This window comes from Microcebus murinus, chromosome 1, assembly GCF_040939455.1.
Source record: "Microcebus murinus isolate Inina chromosome 1, M.murinus_Inina_mat1.0, whole genome shotgun sequence".
NCBI lineage: Eukaryota > Metazoa > Chordata > Mammalia > Primates > Cheirogaleidae > Microcebus > Microcebus murinus.
In genome coordinates, this window is record NC_134104.1 from 46,959,519 (window position 1) to 46,984,471 (window position 24,953).

At 38.5% G+C, this 24,953-nt stretch overlaps 3 protein-coding genes across 8 annotated transcripts in view; 2 read left to right on the plus strand and 1 right to left on the minus strand.

The window, feature by feature from the left end:
- Window positions 1-13,000, plus strand: part of CEP97 (centrosomal protein 97) — a 44,466-nt gene extending 31,466 nt beyond the window's left edge. The window contains exons 10-12 of the mRNA XM_012779672.3: window positions 422-1,193; window positions 5,051-5,126; window positions 7,836-13,000. Of these exons, the coding sequence (XP_012635126.1) occupies window positions 422-1,193; window positions 5,051-5,126; window positions 7,836-8,540 (1,553 nt within the window). The 3' untranslated portion in view covers window positions 8,541-13,000. The remainder of the gene's footprint in view (window positions 1-421; window positions 1,194-5,050; window positions 5,127-7,835) is intronic.
- RPL24 (ribosomal protein L24) overlaps window positions 1-24,953 on the minus strand; it is a 371,901-nt gene that overhangs the window by 36,433 nt on the left and 310,515 nt on the right. The window lies entirely within an intron of this gene.
- NXPE3 (neurexophilin and PC-esterase domain family member 3) overlaps window positions 21,524-24,953 on the plus strand; it is a 44,743-nt gene continuing 41,313 nt past the window's right edge. For 2 of the 6 annotated variants that reach the window (XM_012779660.3, XM_012779668.3), the window contains exon 1: window positions 21,524-21,668. The gene's annotated coding sequence lies outside the window, so the exon portion shown is untranslated. Of the gene's footprint in view, window positions 21,669-21,815; window positions 22,252-22,404; window positions 22,536-22,653; window positions 22,782-24,953 lie in introns of those variants that run through there. The other 4 variants (XM_012779662.3, XM_076001250.1, XM_076001251.1 and 1 more) reach the window with 4 other exon arrangements.

The following is a 24,953-nucleotide window of genomic DNA, read 5'->3' on the forward strand; positions in this document are numbered from 1 at the left end:
CCCTTTTCTCTAAGTCATTTGATTTGTTGGGTATCTTAAAACAGAAAAAAATACATATTTTTATAATTTTGTATAGCTTTTGTTAACCTTAGTGGTCATTTAGATCTTACGTTTTGTATATATGTATTTACGCATGTGTATGTATGTATATTAGAACCATCATATTTCTAATTTTTAAAAACATTTCAAGGGCTGCTATCTTTTATATAGACCTGATGCGTTGATTATTCCTATGATTATTACAAGAATTCGTTTTGTTTAAAATGTTTGGTTTGATGTTTTAGGCATATTGGAGGAAGTCACTGAAGGCATTTTATTGCATTTTACTGTATTTCAGGGATTAGATTTCATTAAAAGGATACAATTAAAAAAACTCTTTAAATATTTAGTGGTTTAAATGACACTCTGTTGATTCTTCCAGAACCTGTCATCCAAGTCAATTCTTGGGTTGGGATAAGCAGTAATGATGATCAGTTATATGCTGTTAAGAATAATTTTCCAGCCTCTGTACACACTACAAGATATTCTCGAAATGACCTGCACCTGGAAGATATACAGACAGATGAGGACAAGTTGAATTGTAGTCTTCTCTCTTCAGAGTCTACTTTTATGCCAGTTGCATCAGGACTATCTCCAGTATCACCTACAGTTGAGCTGAGGCTGCAGGGCATTAACATGGGCCTAGAAGATGATGGTGTTGCAGATGAATCTGTGAAAGGGCTGGAAAACCAGCTCTTGAATAAGGAAGAAGAAAAGGCTTTATGGACTGCAAATGAGAATTCTGTTCAAATGAAAAGTGAGATCATTATGGAGATAAATGAGAAAGCTGGGCTATTACCTTGTCCAGAGCCAACAATAATCTGCACTATCTTGAAGGATGATAACCAGAGTCTTACATCTTTTCCTGAGACAGCTGAACACGATGTCTCTAATACACAGCCAGATGATCAAGAAACCATGTCTCAAACAGCTTCAGAGAAACTTCCCTGTATGATTGTAACCCAGAGATCTGTTGCTTTGGAACATGATAAAGTTGCCCTTCAGAAATTGAATGAAGCAGCCACCAAGCTTCAGGCCTGTTGGCGGGGCTTTTATGCCAGGAACTACAACCCTCAAGCCAAAGATGTGCGTTATGAAATCCGGCTGCGCAGAATGCAGGAGCACATTGTCTGCTTAACTGATGAAATAAGGAGGTGGGTCAAAAGTCCTGTTAAGGTGCTATTTTGTTGACTTAGGGGTGTCAGATTCTTACGGTTGATTCAAAATACTGTGCTGTTATGATCATAACGCTTTTTATATCATGTAGCCTCTGTTGGTTTACTTGTTTGTCTCCTACAATATACAGAAAGCATCTGGAGAGCAGAGACTGTTATATCCCTCTCCATCCCAGCAAAGCAATTGGTACATAGATACAGTGTAGCAATAAATGTTGAATGAATGTGAACTTTATAGGCATCTATAATTCTAAACATAGAAAGGTACATAAAATGTAGAAAAACTGAATGAGTATAAAAATAAGAAGAGAAAGTCTACATAGAATTCAGTAAGTGACATAGAACTAAAGAAAATAGTAGGGATTCAAAAGGGGCTAAAATTCTGGGGCTACAGTAGGAATTATTCCTTAATTCCATGGGTCACATGTTTTACTGAGTGCCCACTCAGAAAAATTAGGATTTTATTAGTATTGCAACTAGTGATATTTATTAATATTATCAGGCAGAGTAGGAGGAGGCAGCAAAAGAGACTGACAAGGGACAGCCAGAGTGGTAGAAAAACTAGGAGAGTTCCAACTCCAATGGGGAAAGTATTTCAGGAGATATGAGAGGTGCCACAGGGAGAACAGAGAACTTATACATTAGATTTAGCAGCTGGAGGTTATTGGTGACTGTGTTGGGAATCCCCAAGACTATCCACAGTTTTGATGATGAACTGAAAGGACTCAGAACTCAGGGGAATTGTTCTGTTAGTGGTTGTAGTTTATTACAGCAAAAGATACAGATTAAAATCAGCAAACAGAAAACGTGAATAGGGCAAAGTTCAGGAGAGACCAGGTGCAAGCTTCTAGTTGTACTCTTCGAATGGTCATACAGACAAGGGCTTAATTCTCATAGCAGTGATGTGTGACAACATATACAAAGTATTGCCAACTGGAGAAGCTCATTTGAGCCTTGGTGTCTAGAGTTTTGATTGGGGTCAGTCACAAAGGCATTGAGTGCCCATGTGACTGACCTTAACTACTCAGACCTCAGGCCCCCTGGAGGTCAAACTGATACACTGTAGCCTAGGGCCCCAGGTAAACAAAACAGGTGTTCACTAGAAATCACATTGATCGCATAAACTATCTTGTGTGGACCAAGACCCCAGGTGTGCAAAGAAACTCTTTTCAGGCAGAATATTCTAAGGGCTTGGAGGTTATCTCTCAGGAACCAGTTAGGGTTTGCTGATCTCTCTGAGGGCAGCTTTGGTGGTGTGAGGTATGAAGGCCAGCTTGGAATGGGTAAAATAGTGAATGGGAAGTAAAGAGTTTAAAAGATGAGTATAGCCAACTCTTGGGAAATATATTGAGGAGATGAGAGTAGTTGGCTCTTGGAGGAAAATATGGAGTTAGAGAAGATTCTCTTTTAAAGATGGTAAATATAGAGTGTTGTTTATGTGTTGATGGCAATGATTCAATGAGGAGAGAAAAGAGGTGGTACAGAGAAAAGAAGGGAGAAGTACAGGATTAAAGTTCTTGAGAAGATGAGAGAAGAAGAGACCGAGGGCATAAGTTGAGGAAGTGGCCTGAGGTAGGAGCAGGAGCAGGAGCAGGTAAGGTGATATGTTTGGTGGATGGGAGGAGGGAAAGTCCTGTCTGGTGCTTTTCCCTTTTCAATAATGTATAAGATGTGGTCAACACCTGAAAATGAAGAGAGAGGTAAAGGAGGTTTTAGGAGAGAAGTATAAGGTATGAGGTAGTCATCTTAAAAATGAACTTAAGAGGAGAATGGAAGAAGTTTGCTGGATAATGTGAGGAAAAACTTAAAATTGCAAAACAATAGGTTAGGTTGTATGATTTTTTTTTTGGAGACAGAGTCTTGCTCTGTCACCCAGGCTAAAGTACAGTGGTGTTATTATAGCTCACTGCAACCTCAAACTTTTGAGCTCAAGTGATTCTTCGGTGTGAGCCTCCTGAATAGGTGGGACTATAGGTGCACACTACTACACCCCGCTAATTTTTTCAATTTTTAGTAGAGATGGTGACTTGCTCTTGCTCAAACTGGATTGTGTGATTTTCATCAGCAATTCTCAGCTGTTTACTCTGAATCAGCATGATTAATTTGGTTCAGGTAAGAAAGATTTTTTTCCTAGGTGAATAAGGCAGAAAGAGAGGGAAGGGCAAGGGAGCAAAGATATTTTAGAGGAGATAAGAATGATGGATCTTGGCCGGGCATGGTGGCTCACGCCTATAATCCTAGCACTCTGGGAAGCCAAGGTGGGAGGATGGTTTGAGCTCAGGAATTCACGACCAGCCTGAGCAAGAGCAAGACACTTTCTCTACTAAAAATAGAAAGAAATTAGCTGGTCAACTAAAAATACATAGAAAAAATTAGCTGGGCGTGGTGGCATATGCCTGTGGTCCCAGCTACTCAGGAGGCTGAGGCAGAATGATTGCGTGAGTCCAGGAATTTGAGGTTGCTGGGAGCTAGGCTGGTGCCACGGCACTCTAGCCCAGGCAACACAGTGAGACTCTGTCTCAAAACAAAATGATGGATCTTAGGATTTAATTAAGATAAAAGGGAAATGAAGGCAGGAGGGAAAGGTCATTGGGTTGGAGGTCTAGATTGTTGCAATGGGGTGCAATAGCAAGTGAACTGAGAGGGATAGGAAGATAGTGGTTGGTGTTAGGGTGCTTGGAATCATTTTTGAAAGTGGTGTAGTCAAAATGTTTTGGTCTAGGGTGAGATTATGAGAATGGGGGACTGACACGGGGTGGATTATTGTTAGAACATCCATGTGAAATGTTGAGGTCTCCAAAAATGACAGGCATGGGGCAGAGAGAAAGACTGGTGCTGAGACTTCAGTGATTGGGGGCAGATAGTGGGAGGTCAGTACTTGACAATGAATTTTGAGAAATTTAACAGGATGGCAGGAGTTAAAGGAGAAAGGTAAAGAATTATTTGAAAACAGCAGTGAGAAGTAGTCTTCTAACCCACTTATATGAGAGAAGAAAGTAGCTTCCACTTGAGAGAGCTATACTGCTCTGAGAAGTTGGGTCCACTTTGGCCAAGGAAAAATTCAGAGAGAGGTTGAGTATATATATAAGGGAGTTTGCTGATTATAATTCAGTCTCAGATGGCACAGAAGAAAGGCTTGGAGGGGGCTAGAGAAAGTGAAAGATTGGGATCAGAAGTTTGGAACAAAATAGTTGTGACAGTTTGAGTGATGATGTATAACTAAAGAAGCCTTAGGTTTGTGATAGGCCTAATATGGAGAGAGCAGCAGTGTACCCAGAGTTAAAACTTTAATGAATGAGGGAGAGTGATGGATGGAAGGTCAGTTAGCAAGGAGTATGTCAGGGACTGTGGCAAACAGGAAAGTGAAGTTTGATGGGATTAGTCCTGCTAGTCCGTTAGAGAGGGTGTTTCCAGCTATGATCATGAATATTTAACTCTAGTGTGATCCTTAATTGTTTTGGAGGCTTTGAATAACCACTTCTTTCTTCATCTATTGTCCCTTTGGTGTGTTTGGATGGAAAATTGAAGCCAGACAAGGCTTTTTTATCCTATTTTTTTTATCACTGGCAATACTTTGTAGAACTAATGTCTGAATTTCAGTCACATCTCATTTGGCTTCTATTTTGACTTATAGTTCAAAATTAAGGTTTCATAGCTTTTGATTTTAAGTAAGAAAAAAAATTTAAAAAATTAAGGTTTCTGTTTAGATCTTCTAAAAGTAGAAAGGACTATTATTAAATTATTAATCTCTTTAGAATCCATGTGCTTATTAGTTATAATAGGAAGTATAAGTCAAAGCACCCTTACTTGTGTCAATAATGTATTTTGAATTATAGATTAAGAAAAGAAAGAGATGATGAACGTGTTAAAAAATTTGTGCAAGAAGAGGCTGTCAAATTCCTTTGGAACCAGGTAAACCCCTTCCTGCTGATTTACCTAATATATGAACAAAGAAAAATTTTAGATTAATTGACATAGACTAGTCAGGCATATTAAGCCTTCTTTTTCAAGGTTAAGGGTGAGGTTTATGCTCTTTGCCACTAACTCTGAATGAGGACAATGAATTCTGTTACATTTTATTTAATCTGAAGACAAATGCTTTTATAATTTTGACAAGAAACAAAGTAATATAAAGCTGAAGGAAGGGGGCTTAATTGAAAAATGTTATAACTTTCCAATAGATATAAAAAACCCAATTTGAAATTTTATGTAGCTATTTATCTGTTTTTATCTTTTGGGAATATTTGAATGAAAGGTGACTAAGATGGTATATAATGGCTATAATATGCATGTCCTAAAAAGTATATGTGACTATTTGGGAGAGAGAATTTGAATCTCATTATAGCACACTGTCAGGGCAGTTTAAAGCAGTTGGTTTTACTTCCTTACTTCTTGATGATAATTTATTGGAATTTTTTTTTTTTTTTGAGACAGAGTCTCAATTTGTTGCCCAGGCTTTAGTGAGTGCCGTGGCATCAGCCTAGCTCACAGGAACCTCAATCTCCTGGGCTCAAACGATCCTACTGCCTCAGCCTCCTGAGTACCTGGGACTACAGGCATGTGCTACCATGCCTGGCTAATTTTTTGTATATATATCTTTTTTTTAGCTGGTCAATTAATTTCTTTCTATTTTTAGTAGAGATGGGGTCTTGCTCAGGCTGGTTTCGAACTCCTGACCTCGAGCAGTCCTCCCACCTCAGCCTCCCAGAGTGCTAGGATTACAGTCGTGAGTCACCACGCCCAGCCTTGGAAATATTTTTATAAAAGAATTTGTTGGCCAGGCACGGTGGCTCACGCCTGTAATCCTAGCTCTCTGGGAGGCTAAGGTGGGCGGATTGCTCAAGGTCAGGAGTTCGAAACCAGCCTGAGCAAGAGCAAGACCCCGTCTCTACTATAAATAGAAAGAAATTAATTGGCCAACTGATATATATATAAAAAATTAGCCGGGCATGGTGGCGCATGCCTGTAGTCCCAGCTACTCGGGAGGCTGAGGCAGCAGGATCGCTTGAGCCCAGGAGTTTGAGGTTGCTGTGAGCTAGGCTGACGCCACGGCACTCACTCTAGCCTGGACAACAAAGCGAGACTCTGTCTCAAAAAAAAAAAAAAAAAAAAAAAGAATTTGTTATAACAGGATTTGACCCATAAAATTAAAATATAATTATTGATTTTTAAGGTATTGTAATTATAAAAAGTATGGAAATGGTTACATAAGTTATAGAATAATAATACTATGGAACAGTTAAAAAGAGTAAGGTAACAGTATGGACTGATAAGGAAAGATCTCCAAAATAACACTTTTTAGTGAAAAACAGAAAAGATGCAGAACTTAGGGTTCCACTTGGTTTTAAAAACTCCCTGAGTATTTTCTATTTTTAGAGATGGGGGTCTTGCTTTGTTGCCCAGGCTGGAGTGCAGTTGCTATTCACAGTGCAGTCATGGCACACTATAGCCTGAAACTCCTGGGCTCTAGTGATCCTCCTCCCTTATCCTCCTGAGTAACAGGGACTAACAGATGCATGCCACTGTGCCAGGCTTCCCTGTGTATTTGGAAATACTACGTAGAAAAAAATCTGTCATCAAACTGCTGTCAGTGATTACCTTGCAGGGTGGTCAGATGGAAACTAAAATTCTGTATATTGCTTTCTTGCCTGCAAGTTTTTACAGTAAATTTTTTTTGAAAGTTTAATTATACTTTTAAAATGTAGGCCGGGCGTGGTGGCTCACGCCTATAATCCTAGCACTTTGGGAGGCCGAGGCGGGCGGATTGCTCAAGGTTAGGAGTTCGAAACCAGTCTGAGCGAGACCCCGTCTCTACCAAAAATAGAAATAAATTAATTGACCAACTAAAAATATATATACAAAAAATTAGCCGGGCATGGTGGCGCATGCCTGTAGTCCCAGCTACTCGGGAGGCTGAGGCAGTAGGATCGCTGAGCCCCGGAGATTGAGGTTGCTGTGAGCCAGGCTGACGCCACGGCACTCACTCTAGCCTGGGTAACAGAGTGAGACTCTGTCTCAAAAAAAAAAAAAAAAAAAAAAAAAAAATGTAAAGGTCATATCAAGAATTTGGTATGTTTTAGGTATTTTAGAAAGTTGCATATACTGTATGGTTAGATGATACTTCAAAACTTTTATGTATCATCTACATGAATATCTAAAATAGACTTATTTTAGAGGATCTACATTTATCAGTGAGCTCTAATTTGCCTTTGAATAGACCTCAGTGTATATTGAGTACATTATAGACCCCTTAGTCAGCTAGACATATACTGTTGGGCTTTTGTTTTTCTAGTAGAAGCAGGGGAATTACTTTGGGTCATCTTCACTTTCCTGGTGAGGGCCTTTTTTTTGTTTGTTTTGTTCTGTTTTTTGAGATGAGGTCTAGCTGTGTTGCCAGACTGGCCTACTGCTAAGGGCGTTTTGTTACCAAGGACTTGTACCACTTGTGCTAGCCAGGATTAGGCTGGCAGTGCTATCAAAAGGATAAGGGGAATCTGGCAGTTTCTAACTCCAGTTCTACCATTTACCAACTTCATGACTGCTAGAAGAAAAGCTCAAAGGACAATTCTAAAACAGATATGATTTTTATTTTATAATAAAACTATATCCTCTGGTTTATAGGTGAGGTCTCTACAAGCTTGGCAAGAGACAGTGGACCAGCGTCTAAGTTCCTGGCATACTGATGTACCTCCTTTATCAAGTACTCTGGCACCATCTGAACCTCCATTATTTACTCAAAGTCAGGAACCATCTTCTGATAAAAATACTGATTGGTTCATTGCTCCTGATGAAGCTCCTCAAGAGAAATCATTTCCAGAATTTCCAGACTCTGGTTTTCATTCCTCCTTAACAGAACAAGTTCACTGTTTGCAGGATTCTTTGGATTTTGAAAAAAGTTCCACAGAAGGCAGTGAAAGCTCCATAATGGGGAATTCCATTGACACAGTCAAATATGGCAAAGAGTCAGATTTAGGGGATATTAGTGAAGAACATGGTGAATGGAATAAGGAAAGTTCAAATAATGAGCAGGATAATAGTCTGCTTGAACAATATTTAACTTCAGTTCAACAGCTAGAAGAGGCTGATGAGAGGACAAACTTTGAGGAAGGCTCAGGAGATGGTAAGCATCACATGGCTTTTTCCCTGGAAAAGTTAGATACCTTGTCTGTCAGTGCTTCTGCAGATGAGACTCATGGCATATCTCCTACCTTGCAAGATGAAATCAGCCAGACATCAGAGAATTGTAAATTAAATACAGAAGTTCAAGGGCAGCAGCCAGAATGTGATTCTACATTTCAGGTATTGCATGTTGGTGTTACTGTGTAGTGTATCTGGTCTCTTGGGAAGCTGAAATTACTTAACTTTTCTTAAAAATATTTTCAGTTGCCTTTTTTTTGAATGGAAGTTCTCCCCCTCTCCCATTTTGTTACTATTTATATAGAATTTATATTTTTGTCTCATATTTTCCAGATTCTAGATATTGAACTGAGTCTTCATTTTGGTTTTGCTAGCTTTTTGCTTAGCGATAATGTACCAAACTATGTATATTGAAAGCTATATGCACTTTATTTCTTAACAACTGAATTGCATCAACAATGTTCCCATTTCTTTCATTTATTCATTTCCTTTAAAAAATAAACTGGAATATCAATTCCAGGAGTTTCTTGGGAAAAAAAAAAAAGAAAAAATAAACTGGAATATATTAAAGAAAACAGAAATTTATCTTAAAGATATAAATAAGAGTGTTTTGATTCTTCTATATCTGAGGAAATTAATTATATGGTAATAATGCAATTTGTTAAAGAAAATATAAATGATAAATACGAGGACTGTGAATTATTAGAATTTTCTGGTCTCCTTGGAATAAGAATATATTTTTAAGACTTTTTCCCCCCTCCCATCAAATCAGAGAAAGCCTTTATATAAGCAAATTTAGGAAGAAAAGATTATAGGATTTCTCAGTGGGGATGATTAAATTGTCTTATGGAAAACTTTAGTTAATGTCATGTATCAGTTTTAATGTATGAAGAAGTAAAGTGTTCCATCCAGGATTAAAATCAACCTTTCTTAGGCAAAGCAATATTTCATTTAGATAGGAAGAAAGGAGATACTATAGCCACTTGGAATAATGTCACAGCATACATTTATGTTTTTCAGCAAGTGCTTTCTTACCCTATATTAAACATTTATGTGCCAATATATTGTCAGAAATTAATGTATGTTAATCATCTATGTTCTGCTTATATTATGTATTTCAGCAGAAGTTCCATGGCCATTCACTTCACTTTTGACCTCTGCCCCATAGTGGTGAACATTTAAAGTAATACTAGTGGTAGAATATGATGAGTTTTTTTAAAACTATTTTCTATATAATCTCTGAAAAAGTGCCACATTGGAAGACAGTTTAATGGTGGTTAAGAAAAATAAACTTCACTTACTTATTAAAAATAATATATATCTGTAACTTTAGGAAGAAATAAGATTGGGTTTGAATGTTGTAGGTAGATGCATATCTAAATAAAGGATAATTTTGGAAGTTTGGTTTTTTAATCTTTGAGAATGTTCTAATATCATTGAACAACACCTATTTGATTTTCCCCACCTACAGACATACAGCTGTTTACAACTATGGCAATACTTTAAGTGTTCTCTAAATTTAGGTGCTAAATATTTATTCATTATTCTGTTATAATCATTGGGTCCCCTTCTTTGAAGTTATATAAAATATAAACTTCTTATCCTTCAAGAATAAAGTAGAGGATCACATGGTGCATGGTATTTGTTGATAGTCATAAACATTTCTCTAGTATGGTAAGATGTATTTTTCTTGGTTTATAGATATGTAGCACTCAGGTTGAGAAGACTTGGATTTCATTCTCAGAAATTTAGAATCTCTTGAAAAAGAAATGTTTTCTATCTCTTATAAACAAAACAGCAGTCCTACCTTCAAAAGGATTTTCCCTAGTGAAACATGTGTAATGTTAAATGCATGTTAAATAAAAATTGGATTTTTTACTTTTTGAATAATGCTGATTATCTTTTATTAATGATTTTGAATGTCTTCTTAAATATACCCTATTTTTCTATTGAGCAGTTAAGTGCCTCATTTGCTGCCCATAGTTAGACAAAGAAAAACCAATTTGCACTGTACTAGTACCAAAATACTGCTTCCTGGTATGTTAATTTTTCATAAAAGCTGCTGGAATGTCATGGATCAGTATTACCTATGTAGGTTTCTGCTAACATCCTCTGCCTCCTATCTTTTTTTTTTTTTTAAATATTTACTCTTTTCTTTTTTTTTTTTTTTTTTTCTTTTTTAGTCGCAGCAAGTGGTATGTAGTATCTTTTTTTAAGTAATGGCAAAACACAACTAAATTCATTTGATCATCAGCATTTTCCAGCAGGATTTCCTTTTTTACCTTTGCCTTGTTTTCCTAGCCCATAAATAGTATTTAGCATACCTTATTAAAAATTTGGCAGAATATGATAATTATTCATATTCTGCTCTTCATCTCTATTTTATCTAACTTTTACTAGTGTTTAGAAGTACCAGAATATTAAATAGCTCCTTTCTTAAGTATATAGATTATCTTGAATGTAAATAGAAGGAAAATAATGTAAATAAAATGTAGGAAAACTGTGGCATAGGCTTAGTATATTTTGATGGGTATACAATATAATTTAAAAGTAATTTATGTGACTAAGATATTTGGTTTTAACTCGATGGGCTATTCATTGGTCTGGCTGAAGAGGGAATGGGTCTAATAAATAGGGAATTTGAGCTTTGAACATGGTATTTGTGTTTTTTTTCTAACAGGAGAGGTTTAGTTTAGCTGTGCTATTTACTTTACATCAGTTCTCTTGATTTATAGAAGATTCAGTTTTTCAATTAAGAATTTCAAGGGGGGAGGGGAGACAAGGGCAATGTATGTAACCTTAACGTTTGTGCCCCCATAATATGCTGAAAAGAAAAAAAGAATTTCTGCAGAAGCACAGAATCACACAATGTGAGAGTGGGAAGAAACCTTAGAGATTTCTATTCTAATCTCTTTGTTTTAAAGATGAAACTGAGGCACAGAGAAATCAAATGATTTGTCTAAGGTTATAGCTAGTTAGTAGTAAATAAACCATGAAAACTTACATGTTACTGTATTCCAAAACTTTATTATGCCCTCTCAATTAATCTTTACATTTAGTGAGTCAGTGAGGAAATCTCTCCATATTTTTTATTCTCTTTGAAAGAGGAAAAAAACTTCTAAGAGAGCTACAACTCTACCACTCAAGGCAAAGGTGCTTGTAGAAAATAATTAATTCTTTCAGAACCTTGAGTAAATCTTCTCCAAGAAATGTAATTTGATTAAAATGGTTTTTAAAGAGCAATAGTAGACATTTAAAATTTTAGAAAAGAATAACTGCATTTTAGAGTCCATTTGTTGGATGATAGGCAGTATGACAGGTTGCTGAGATATATAAAATTTTCTAGTGAAATGCTAGAGTTTTGTTATCTTCAGTTTTACAGGACAACAGATGTTAAAGTTGTAATTCTCCTGATGTGCATAAAGCTCTAATCACGACAGTTGATAATGTACAATTGAGTTTGGTTTTATAAGTTTAATTATAAAATATTCCACAATATGCATGTTTTAGGAAAATGTTCATTTATTTAACCATTTAATTGTTTGTGTGTGTAGATATATATATATAAAAATAACTTTATTCTTGAATAATGTGGGTGCTATTATGTGTGTTTTTATTTGTTTTGGATTATTTTAAATATACAAACACCATGATAGTGTATTTTCCTGTTATCTATTATATTTAACACAATTCTAGTTCCACTTTTTATAAATATTTTCACAAAAACACAGGCTTAAGATATTATATATCTCTCTTGGACCTTTTTTTGTGTAAAATCTTAGAATTGGAATTATAACATTAATAATATAAAATATAAAACTTTTTTTCCTGGAGAATTAAGACACAGTAAAAAGAGGAAAAAATAGAATGAATCTGATCTGATCAGTTTCCTATTCATAAAAAAAACAGACACTTCATTGTTTATTGTGTATTTATATTTTGCTACAGTACCTTATAAAGAGGTACTTATTGTATTATACTGTTTTGAATTTTACCATTTTGCCTCTTTTTTTTTTTTTTTTTTTTGAGATGGGGTCTCATATGTTGCCCAGGGTAGCCTCTAAGAACTCCTGGGCTCAAGCAATCCCCCCACCTCAACCTCTGGAGTAGCTGGGACTACAGGCGTGCGCCACCGCTCTGGCTTAAGTTTTAAATATATGATGCCCTCATTTGGGAAGTGAACCAGAGAGGGTCTGTAAGGAACATTGTACACATTTTTAATGATACTGCTTTCACGGATCAAGCTTACTGTGCCATTATAAAATTAAAAGTGAAGTAAACAAAGCAAATCCACACAGCCTTGAATAGAAACAGACCATTGTCTTTTTTAAATGAAGTACTTTTTTATCTATGAATAGAAATCACACTAAATTTTAATTACTTTATTGATTTTAGAGGATAGCAGGAATCACTTGGTAGTGGTTTTGTTCATTTTCTAATTAAATTTCTTTTAATGTTTTGTAATAATTTTAATCTTAAGAGTTTAAAATAATTTGATTTTTGACTATTTTTAAATTTCTCTTTAATGTTGTAGAAATAGATGATTTAAAGTGGTTATGGTCTGGTTTATGAAGGCTTCATATTTTATATTATACTTATTTAGTTTGTATTTGAGTCTCTCTGATTTTAAATAAAAGGTTTATACATTTGAGTGCTTCATGTGTTTATTTTAGTGATTAGTAGTAATGGTTGTTATTCATTGTGCTTTTAATTAATGCATAGATAAAGTTCAGAACAAATTGAAATAAAATCCTACTAAGGAAGATTCAGAGTATTGTCATTATATAAGTGAATTTACAATAAAAGTCCTAGCCTTATGAAAATAGATATGAAGTGAAAGGAATTGGTCTGGGCAAGGAGGCTCACACCTGTAATCCTAGCGCTCTGGGAAGCCAAGGCAGTAGGATTGTTGAGCTCAGGAGTTCAGTACCAGCCTGAGCAAGAGCAAGACTCCTTTTCTACTAAAAATAGAAAAATTAACTGGACATGGTGGTACTTACTTGTAGTCCCAGCTGAGAGGCTGAGGCAAGAAGGTGGCTTGAGCCCAGCAGTTTAAGGATAGCAGTGATCTATGATGATGCCAATGCACTCTACACAGCGTGACAGAGTAAGACTCTATCTCAAAAAAGAAAAAAAAAAGAATGCTAATTTAGTTTTAATCCATTTAGTATGGATTTCATTACCTCCAGGATACTCACTGGAATTCTCTGGGTAGATAAGAGCAGACATTATCCCTCCAAGAGCACAGATGACATTGGCAGATGCTATTGAAGATAGTGGGTGCTGAAAGCATTAGGTGGTGAGTAAATAAATTGAGTAGAAGCCCTCTCACCTATAGTTGGTGAAACAAAAAATTAGAGCAGGAAATCATAAAAAATGAGATATATTCCATAAACTTTAAAATACCTTTATTGAGATATAATTGACATACAGAAAACTGTACATGTTTAAAGTGGACAATTTGATAAATTTTGACACATTATGTGTCCATAAAACAATCACAACAATCAAGATAATAAACATTACCCTCAAGAGACTTCTCATCTTTTTCATCTACCTCTGTTTTGTCTGGTTTCTTTTACTTAGCATAATTATTTTGAGATTTATCTGATTCCTTTTTATGGCTGAGTAGTATTTAATTGTATTAATTGTATGCAATTGCCATAATTTGTTTATGCATTTGTCTGCTGATGGGCATTTGGGTTGTTTCCAGTTTTAGGCTATTACAACTAAAACTGCTATGGACATTTGTGGATAAGTCTTTTTTTTTTTATTTTTTTTTATTTTTTATTTATTTTTTTTTTTAAGCAATCAAGACCCTAGTGAATTTTTTTTTTTTTTTTTTTGAGACAGAGTCTCGCTTTGTTGCCCAGGCTAGAGTGAGTGCCGTGGCATCAGCCTCGCTCACAGCAACCTCAAACTCCTGGGCTCGAGTGATCCTTCTGCCTCAGCCTCCCGGGTAGCTGGGACTACAGGCATGCGCCACCATGCCCGGCTAATTTTTTTATATATATATATATCAGTTGGCCAATTAATTTCTTTCTATTTATAGTAGAGACGGGGTCTCGCTCTTGCTCAGGCTGGTTTCGAACTCCTGACCTTGAGCAATCCACCCGCCTTGGCCTCCCAAGAGCTAGGATTACAGGCGTGAGCCACAGCGCCCGGCCTGTGGATAAGTCTTTTCATTTCTGTTAGGTAAATACCTAAGAGTGGAATGGCTGCATCTTAGGTATATGTCTAACTTTTTAAGAAACTGCCAAACCAATTTTGTTTTCCAAAGTGGTTGTAGCATTTTGAATTGCCACCAGTAGTATAGGATGGTTCCAGTTTTTCTGCATCCTAACATTTGATATGGTCAGTTTTTTAAATTCTGGCCATTCTAGTAGAAATATAGTGTATCTCAAAATATGGTTTTAATTTATATTTCCTAATGATGTTCAGTATCTTTTGTTTATTTGCCATCTGTATATCTTCTTTGGTTAAGTGTCCCAAAGTTTGGTGAAGTATTAAAAAAATTTGCTCATTTAAAAAATTGGGTTGTTTGTCTCCTTATTTTGAGTTATAAGAGTTTTTATATAGTCTACAAATCCTTGAATGATTATCAGATATTATGACCCAATCTGTGGGTCGCCTTTTCATGTTTATAGTCATACTTTTGGAAGAGAAAAAGCTTAAAATTTTGAAGTCCGATATATTGATTTTTTTTTTTTTTTTTTTGAGACAGAGTCTCACTTTATTGTCCAGGCTAGAGTGAGTGCCGTGGCATCAGCCTAGCTCACAGTAACCTCAAACTCCTGGGCTCAAGCGATCCTGCTGCCTCAGCCTCCCGAGTAGCTGGGACTGCAGGCATGTGCCACCATGCCCGGCTAATTTTTTCTATATATATTAGTTGACCAATTAATTTCTTTCTATTTATAGTAGAGACGGGGTCTTGCTCTTGCTCAGGTTGGTTTCGAACTCCTGACCTTGAGCAATCCGCCCACCTTGGCCTCCCAGAGAGCTAGGATTACAGGCGTGAGCCACCGCGCCCGGCCTGATTTTTAAAAATAGTTTCTGCCCTTTTGTTAAGAATTTAAGAAATCTTTGCCATATCCAAGGTCATGAAAATATTTGAAGTTTTATAGTTTTATCACTTACATTAAAAACTATTATCCATATCATGTTAATTTTTGCATATAGTATGAGAGAAAAGTTTGAAGTTTCTTTTTTACATATGATTATTCCAGTGACCAGAACCATTTGTTGAAAAGATTGTTCTTTCCCTGCCTTGGTTGGCACCTTTGCAAAAATCAACTGACCATATATATATATATATATATATGAGTCCATTTCTGGATTCTCTTCTGTTTTATCAATTTATTTGCTTATATCTCAATACTACATTGTCTTCATTACTATAGCTTTATACTAAGTCTTTTTTTTTTTTTTTTTTTGAGACTGAGTCTATGTTGCCCTGACTAGAGTGCCGTGGCATCATCATAGCTCACTGCAACCTCCAACTCCTGGGCTCAAGTGACCCTTCTGCCTCCGCCTCCTGAGTAGCTGGGACTACAAGCTAGTGCTACCATGCCTAGCTAATTTTTTCTATTTATAGTAGAGATGGGGTCTTGCTCTTGCTCAGGCTGGTCTCGAACTCCTTACCTCAAAGGAGCCTTCCACCTCGACCCCCCAGAGTGCTAGGATTACAATCATAAGTCACCTCGCCTGGCCTATACTAAGTCTTGAAATCAGGTAGTGTTTAAGTCCTGTGTTCTTTTTTAATGTTTTCTTTGAATATTGATGTTCTGTATTTCTGTGTACAAATTTTACCTGGAATGTACAATTTCAATTTTTAGATTCTTTAAAGTGAGAACTTAAAAACATTTATAAAGCCATCTGAATGTAGAATACTTCCAGATTTATAATTTCTCCATCTAATCTTTGATGATTTTCTTGCCATACTTAATAGTAGCTTTTTTGTTTTACTCTTTTAAGGAGTTCACTTTTTTTTTTTTTTTTTTTTTTTTTTTTTTTTTTTTTGAGACAGAGTCTCACTTTGTTGTCCAGGCTAGAGTGAGTGCCGTGGCGTCAGCCTAGCTCACAGCAACCTCAAACTCCTGGGCTTGAGTGATCCTTCTGCCTCAGCCTCCTGAGTAGCTGGGACTACAGGCATGCGCCACCATGCCCAGCTAATTTTTTATATATATATATCAGTTGGCCAATTAATTTCTTTCTATTTATAGTAGAGACGGGGTCTCGCTCTTGCTCAGGCTGGTTTTGAACTCCTGACCTTGAGCAATCCGCCCGCCTCGGCCTCCCAAGAGCTAGGATTACAGGCGTGAGCCACAGCGCCCGGCCAGGAGTTCACTTTTGAGTCTTTCCAAAGCACTCAACTTTTTTTCCTTGAATGTTTTATCTTTTTTGATTTCAAAGATTCATGTAATAGGTCATTAGATAATATGATTACAATAACATTATAACTGGCATAAAACAGTTTAGAAACAAATGCAACTCAAATTGGTTGGAGTGGAAGTCCATATTGAAGAGAGGACAAAAAGTCAGCAGGAAAACAAAGCTTTTTTTTGTATTTTCTCATCTAAAAGAAAATCTTTTTGCACCTCAAACAATATTCTTCCAAATTTAGACAATTTAACAAACAGAGCTGAGAGGATGTATATCCCTTTTAAAGTGCATCTAAATTGAAGCTGGCTCCCAGTTTGGTGATGAAGTGGATGTTGGTGCTCCATCAGGTTGTATCTGAATTAATAAGAGTAATAGTTCCCAAACTTTCTGGTAAACAAAATTTTGGGAGTACATAGTGTATGATTCCATTTATATGGCATTCTGGAAAAGGCAACTATAGGGAGAGAAAACAGATTAGTGGTTGCCAGGGATTAAGAAATGTACTGACAACAAAGGGGCTCCATGTGGGAATTTTTAGGGTGATTAAAATACTCTGCATGGTACTGATTGTGGATACATGAATCTATGCATTTGTCAAAATCCATAGAAGAGTACATCCCAAAGACTAAACTTTATGCAAGTTTTGCCAAAAAAAAAAAATCTCAACAAGAATGTCAGGGGATCTCAGAACAGAATGTAGAGTATGACAAATGACAGTATTACAAATGCATGACAACCACACTGAAGGAGATGAAGAAAAAGGGAGATGACCTAAGTAACTTTGTAAAAATTGTTTTGACTGGATAATGTAACGCTAAAGACAAAAAGAACTGTAAGTGTATGCTGTACTCCGGTTGGTAAATTTGTTTCTTATGAGGGAAGGGGTTATCCATTCTGTAACTGCATATATATTAAAGCTGAACAATTAAGTAAACATATTACAGATAATGATAGCCAGGTATCTCACTGTTAGAGAAAGAAGTTACAAATAAGCAAAGGGAAATACTAGAATGAAGCTTGTGGTGCTGGAGATAGCAACATGAACTCGTTTATACAGATAGTTATGGAAATATAGATGTGTGTTTATATATGGGTTAGTGTGAACACATACCTTTCTAGCTCTGTACCTTGAGAGTGTCTAGAAAGAATGACACTCCAGTTGGAACTAACACCTACCACCCAGATCTTGGTCCCTACCATTGTTTACTTAAAGGAAACAGACCTCTTTGGAAGAATAGTTGATTCCAGGGGTGGGACAAGGAAAAACAAAATGAGCCCAGATCATCTTATGGTGCCAGAAAGTAAGAAAATGATAAACAATAATGAGGCATGCCAAAAAGACACAGGAGCCAACCTAAAAGAGCTCCCACTGGCCAAAACTGGAACAATTTGAGCAACAAAATAGCAATAGTATTAGATTATAAATCAAGGAATAAAATAAATATCCATGAGTGCACCCTGATGTAAATAAACTATTGCATAAATAAGTGGGGGAAAGGGAGAACTCCTTTTTGTTTTATAGATTTCCAAATAATAAATGCAGAAGGAACGAGGGAAATAGAAAAATCACCATTAGAAAACCACAAAAATAATTGCTACTGCAGTCATCATCTAGTGATGAATGCTATAATTAGTGGGCAAAACTTTGAGAGACAGCATAATTGCATAGCTTTGAAGCATCTTTCTTTACATATATTGATTATTACTGTGGTTTTAACATATGCCCACAAATTCTTTGATACACCTCCCTTTAAAAGGTAAAGTATAATTCCCCTTTCTTAAGTGTGGGCTGGATTTAGTAACTCGATTCTAACAAATAGAGTATGGAGATGAAAAATTAGAAACTCTACTGTGGAGAAGCCTAGCAGATACCACATCAACCAAGTGATGACGGTTAACATCACCACTGATAAATCATGTTAATATCATATGGTTCCTGATCTGATGCAATGAGAAGGACACTTCACTCTATTCCTCCCTCAAATACAAAACCCAACCTATCATTATAGACACCAGACACAAACTGAGGGACCGTCTATAAAATGCCTTAATGTTCTTTAGAAGTTTCAAGGTCATGATAAATAAAGACTGAAAAAATTGTCACTGATTGGAAAGACTAAGGACACAAATGCAACATGGTATTCTGGATTAGATTCTGGATCATAAAAAGAACATTATTGGAACAACTGGTGAAATATAAATAAAGCCTATAGTTAACAGTGTTGTATTAGTGTTGCTTAATTTGGTAATTGTTTTACCATTGTTATATAATATGTTAACATTAAGGGAAATTGGGTGAACTTTCCGTATACAGGAACTCATTTCACTGTACCTTTAAAATGAATGGAATAATTTTAAAATAAGTCTTTGAAAATCTGAAGAACTTTACAAACTGTGGATTTCAGGTACTCCTGCCCTTGGGACTCTGACTCAACAGGTTGGGGGTAGGGCTCTGGATCCCTATTTTTAAAAAAGCTACTGATGTTATTCTGATTATCAGTGGAATTTGACTTGAGGACTACTGAGGGAAATCAAGAGTAGAGGAAAAATTGATCACATTTTCCCCTAAACAATACATATGAGATTAACCATCACCAATTAAGAATTTAAAATAAGGAATATATGCCCATTAATTTGAGGGCATAGACCAAGGCAGTACTGCAGTATTGGCACAGATTACCTTTCCCCTTTAGTTTCCTACCCTTGGCAGCATCCTCTAACGGACCATGGTGTATTTGGAATGGGGTGGTTGGTACTTAATGTAATGGCAATCATTAAATTTTGAGTAAGTTGATCATCCTTGGGGCTCAGATTTCAGACACTTGTTCAAAAGGAGGAAACAAAGGAACTGAATCATTAATTGACTTAGGCTCAGAAACGGTTGTGCCCCAAGCTTTTGCCATCAGAGATGGAGACAGATTTGCTGGGGAATGTCCTCCAAATTAGCTGCATCATAAAAAGGTTTAATTTGCTTTTACTTATCTACCCTGGAGATCCATGCTTTGTTTTGTTTAGGGAAATAAAGTTTAGCATTAATAAACACTAGCATCTAAACCATTTTTGCAGAAAGGTCAGAAGTGACCAGTTCTTTTGGTTTCATATCATCATATAAACCTTTCTTTTCTTCCTCTCCCCGCTCCGCCCCCCATTCCCTCCTCTTCTTCCTCTCTCCCTTCCTTTCTTTCTTTTCTCCAGGTGAGATTATCATAAATGGAACATTTAGAAATTCTTTATACTATGTCATAACCTGAGATAATAGGATATTCAAAAGGAAGAGATTTGGGACACCAGGCTAGGTGCTTTTCATTTGTCATCTCGTTTATTCCTAAGTGCAAGTCGTGTTTCCTCTAATTTACAATAGAGGAATTGAGCTCAGAGAGGAAAGTTAAGTAATTTGCCTGGGATGGCACTGCTAGTAAGAAGCAAAGCTGTGGTCTAGACCCAGGCAGGCTAGATCCAAAGTGCATATTCTTTGCATGATGGTATTCTGCACTGAATAATGCTGAGTTGGGAGTGTGGTGACTTTGCAGTGAGAAATCTTTTAAAAATCTGGTAGTGTTGGATAGGCCTCTGGTCCAGACTGCTGTTGTTTGTAGCTGTGATTGTAAAATACAGGTAAGATCATTCAAATGCCTCAGGGTTATGAGTGCTTGGGGGAGAATGCGGTTAATGAGGTCCGATAACATGACCTAGGAGTCATCATGTCCTGCCTAAGTATTTGCCACTTGTTAACCAAACTGTGAAGATAGGGAGCTGGAGGTCCACCTACTGGGAGATAAAGCTTAATCAGACAAGAAGTCTAATAGCTATGAGGCTCTTCTTCATTAGGCACAGAGGCATAGAAGCTACCTTTTATGATGACAAAAGGCCCTGGAACGCTGTATTTCCTCATAAAGGAGGAGCATGAAATGGTTACTCCAAAACAGACTGATTTATAGCAGAAATTCCCTTTATTCCATTCATGCACCTGGTTGCCCATGCATGCAGGCCTGTCATGAAACCATCTGAATGAGCACACACAGTCCATTGTGGTCAAGAAATACAAAAATAATTAATGTCAGCTGTAATTTATATTAATTCTTCTTCTTCAGTCTTGAGATAATAGTCTGGGCGCAGGTCTACTTTTTGGGCCTGTGTTTTGCTCTGGTTAATTCTGTTAACCCCACTGTGCTCCGAGCGCACAGAGAAACCCAGAACAGCCAGTGATATTTTCCAGTTTTTTGAGCAAGTGCTGTTTTCTAAGGACTGTTTTGCGTTCATGTTTCAGCTAACTGCTACCCACTTTTTTACCAGACAGAAGAATGTATAAAAATTGAATAACCCATAATTGGGGCGGGGAGGAGGTATTCTGGCATGCCAGGAGACCCACATCAGTACAGTAAGACTAAAAGGAACGGGTGGTTTTGTAGGCGAATAGAAGAAGTCGATAAATTGCAAAGCAAGGAAAGAGTCAAGGACCTGGATCTCCGTGCGCGTGCTTGGCAAATCGCATTTCTTGGTTCAGGGAACAATAAATTGTACCATTGTACAGGAAAGACCGCTCAAGTAGGGCCAACTCCGGTTGTGCACTTTGGCAGACACGAGAAAAGCCTTGAGGCGTTCCCTCGCAGGGTAACTCTGACGTCGAGAGGGGCCAGACTCCAGACCGGAGGGCGGGAGGTGCAGCGCCTAGTCGCGCGCCAGGAGCCCGGTGGCGCTGAGCGCCAGAGGTACTAACTTCGCGAGCGAGGCACCCGGCTGCACACTGCGCGCGCGGCTGTCAGTCAAAGTCCTCGGCCCGCCCCCACCCCGATCTCCACCAATCGTAGCCGGGGTCGGCGGTGAGGAGACGTCGCGGGGAAGCTGGGGGCGAGTGGCCTGTCGCAGCGGCGACAGATCAGGGCGTCAGGACTGTCCGGCCGCCAGAGCGCCAAAGGCGCGCGGCGAGACCCGGAGGTGAGTGCCGGGACGCGGGCTGTGTGCGGGTGCCGCGCCGGGCCCTTGCGGTGGCAGCGACCCACGGCCGGGTTCCTCGCGCGCTCCCCCGGGCTGCGAAGCCCCGCTCTCCGCGCGCCCGCTCCCGCGCCCCAGCCCTCGCGGAGGAGGTGCAGCCGGGGGCATGGCCCCGGGCGCTGGGGCCAGGCCGGGGAGGCTCTGGTCGAAGGCGGGGACAGAGTTGGAGCCCCAGGTTGCTACAGCCTGGGACCCGAGGAGCCCGAGCCGGGGCAGGCCCCGGTGGGGCTGGGCACGAGCATCTCCATCCTCAGTTCCCGGGACTTACTGCTGGGGCGCGGCGGGGCCCGGACTTCAGGCCGCAGCTGATGACCCCACTCTCCCTGGCACCTCCCCCAACCCGGCGCAGTGCGCTTGGAGACGCCTCCCCGCCCGTCCCCTGTCTCCCATCTGTCTCTGCTCCCGGCACCCGCTGCCTCTTGCCTGGCGGTGCTGTTACACGTCGGACTGTGCTGGCCTTCTTGAGCTGCCGTTTTGGAACATCAGATTCAGGTCGTATGAGGAGAAACGAGTATGACTTTACAAGGTGTGATGTGGAGACCCTGGCCCGTCGCCCATCTCTACCTGATGGAGGGCCCTCTAGGGGGGTGGTAAAAGGGGTTCTCAGGCAGAATTTTTATACCAAATTTGTGTGAAATTGTCTGTAAATTTTTCCTTGCTTTTTATTATTTACTCTAAGAGAGAATTGTTGCCACATTCCTAAAGATAAAGAATCGCACTGCTCTCGTGAGCCTCTCCCTTCCTCACTGCGGTGGATTATCATTTGGAACGTCAGGATGTGTTTGAAGATGGCAGTACTCCCAGACCTTGGTAATTAATGGATTTCAGGCAGTGGTAGCAGTGGCATATATTCATTCCTCCATCGTGTTTGGCTTCTGCTTTTCTTTGACTTTGTTTAGTGTCTTTTTTCCATGTCTGTTATACTCAGAAGCTCTCTGGGGCCGTTAGAAGCTCTCTGCTGCAGTTTGTTACAGAGAAAGGCAACGAAGGAATAGATCACTGAAGGGGGATTGGCTCTCACCATTCCCTGGAATTGGATTGTCCTGAGGGGACAGTGTAAGTTTCAATTCAAACATTTCAGAAATGCTATCCTTTACCAACTGATGCAAATAACATCCCTTGGCCACCCTGTACTTGAGGTTCTCCTACTTGGCTGTATATTATAATCATCTGGGGATCTTTTTTAAAAAAGCTGTTTCTTGGGCCTATTGCCACAGATTCTGATTTAATTGGTTGGGTGGGGCCCAGACATTGGTGTTTTTAAAATCTTCCATAATGATCATTAATGCACATGCAGGGTTGAGTACCACAACCTATCAATGTGCCTGTTTTTTTTTTTTCTTTTATTAGAGCACTTAGTACTATGTGACTTATTTAACTGATTTGATTACCTCACCTGCCATGTAATCTCCATGAATGCATGGGCCCTGCTTTGGAAGAAGGAAAAGGGAAGGTTTGGTTAAGTCAGCACTTTGAGCATTTGAGGCTGGGGGACATGAAAGAGAAATGGAATCTGTGGAAACAGGTCCTGCAGACTACTGTCCCTGCTTCATCTTTGTTCAAGGATTGACCTTATTTTGTTTATCCATCATTTCCATAGTCTTGGATGGGTCTCCAGTTCTTCTTTCTATAGATCTTGCCCTGTTAGGTTTCAAGGTCTTAGCACTATATGAAATACAGCTGCTCTTTGGAAAGTTTGAAATATTAACATTTAAGTTTAGATATATTCCATGTAAATCTGGACTTATGTCTACTATTTAGGGGAACATATATACTGAATTTAAATTCCAGACACTTCCTCTGACTAGTAAAATTACATTTATGTGGATAATAGGTCAGAGTATTTAGGACAGGGACTGTCCCAGACATTGGACAGTTTCTGTATGGTTGATATATTGTCTTTGTGAAATGGTTATCTGAGAACATTAGCTTCCCAGAGGATGGGGTTGCTGTCTAATTTTCTTTATTTAGTACTGAACTCAGGTTTCATTTGTGTTACTGACAATTGTAATTCCAAGTGATGTAAGCAACCACTTTGTAATTCTCTGTGAGATGGGAATAGGAAGTCAGGTACCTAATGGCATTCTGGGGTTATTACCACAGGGTTAACAACATGAGATTGGCCAGTACATGTCTTGGACTTGGAGGTATGCTTAATCAAGATTTGGCAGAACAGTTACAACAAATACTGGGCTCCACATGCGAGACAGACTTTAACTTTTTTGTTTGTCCTTTGCACATAAAAATAAATCATGAATAAATGGTGGTCTGACACTCCACAAACAAATAGAAAACAAGGCTGTTCAAATTCCTTGAATTATAACTTTTAGATCTATACAGATACCTTTTGTTTTCCTCTTGTTTCCATAGTGGAAAATAAGATTATTAGATCATTGAACTACATGATTATGATAGTCTTTAAGAAAAATAACATTTGGAGCTTTTATCTTTGTATATATGTATATACATTTTTTTTTTTAATGGGGATCTTGCCATATTGCCCAGGATGGTCTTGAACTCTTTTTTTTTTCTTTTTCTTCTTTTTTTTTTTTTTTTAGAGACGGGGTCTTGCTATGTTGCCCAGGCTGGAGTGCAGTGGCTATTCACAGGCGCGATCCCACTACTGATCAGCACAGGAGTTTTGACCTGCTCCGTTTCCGACCTGGGCCGGTTCACCCCTCCTTAGGCAACCTGGTGGTCCCCCGCTCCCGGGGAGGTCACCATATTGATGCCGAACTTAGTGCGGACACCTGATCAGCATAGCACTACAGCCCAGAACTCCTGGGCTCAAGCGATCCTCCCATCTCAGCCTCCCGAGTAGCTGGGACTACAGGCGCGCGCCACTGTGTCCGGCTCTTTTTTTTTTCTATATTGAAAATTTTTTTTTTTTATTTCGGCATATTATGGGGGTACAGATTTTAAGGTTTCAATAAATGCCCTTTCCCCCCTCCCCCCACAAGTCTGAGTTTCCAGCATGACCATCCCTCAGATGGTGTCTTTTTTTTTTTTTTTTTTAAGACAGAGTCTCACTCTGTTGCCCAGGCTAGAGCATCAGCCTAGCTCACAGCAACCCTCAAACTCCTGGGCTCAAGCCATCCTCCTGCCTCAGCCTCCCAAGTAGCTGGGATCACATGCATGTGCCACTGTGCCCAGCTTGGTTTACATTTCTTCCAGTTATATTGCTGTTTATAAAGTTTTGACTTTCAGCTAAGGTCCGAGAGTGATTTA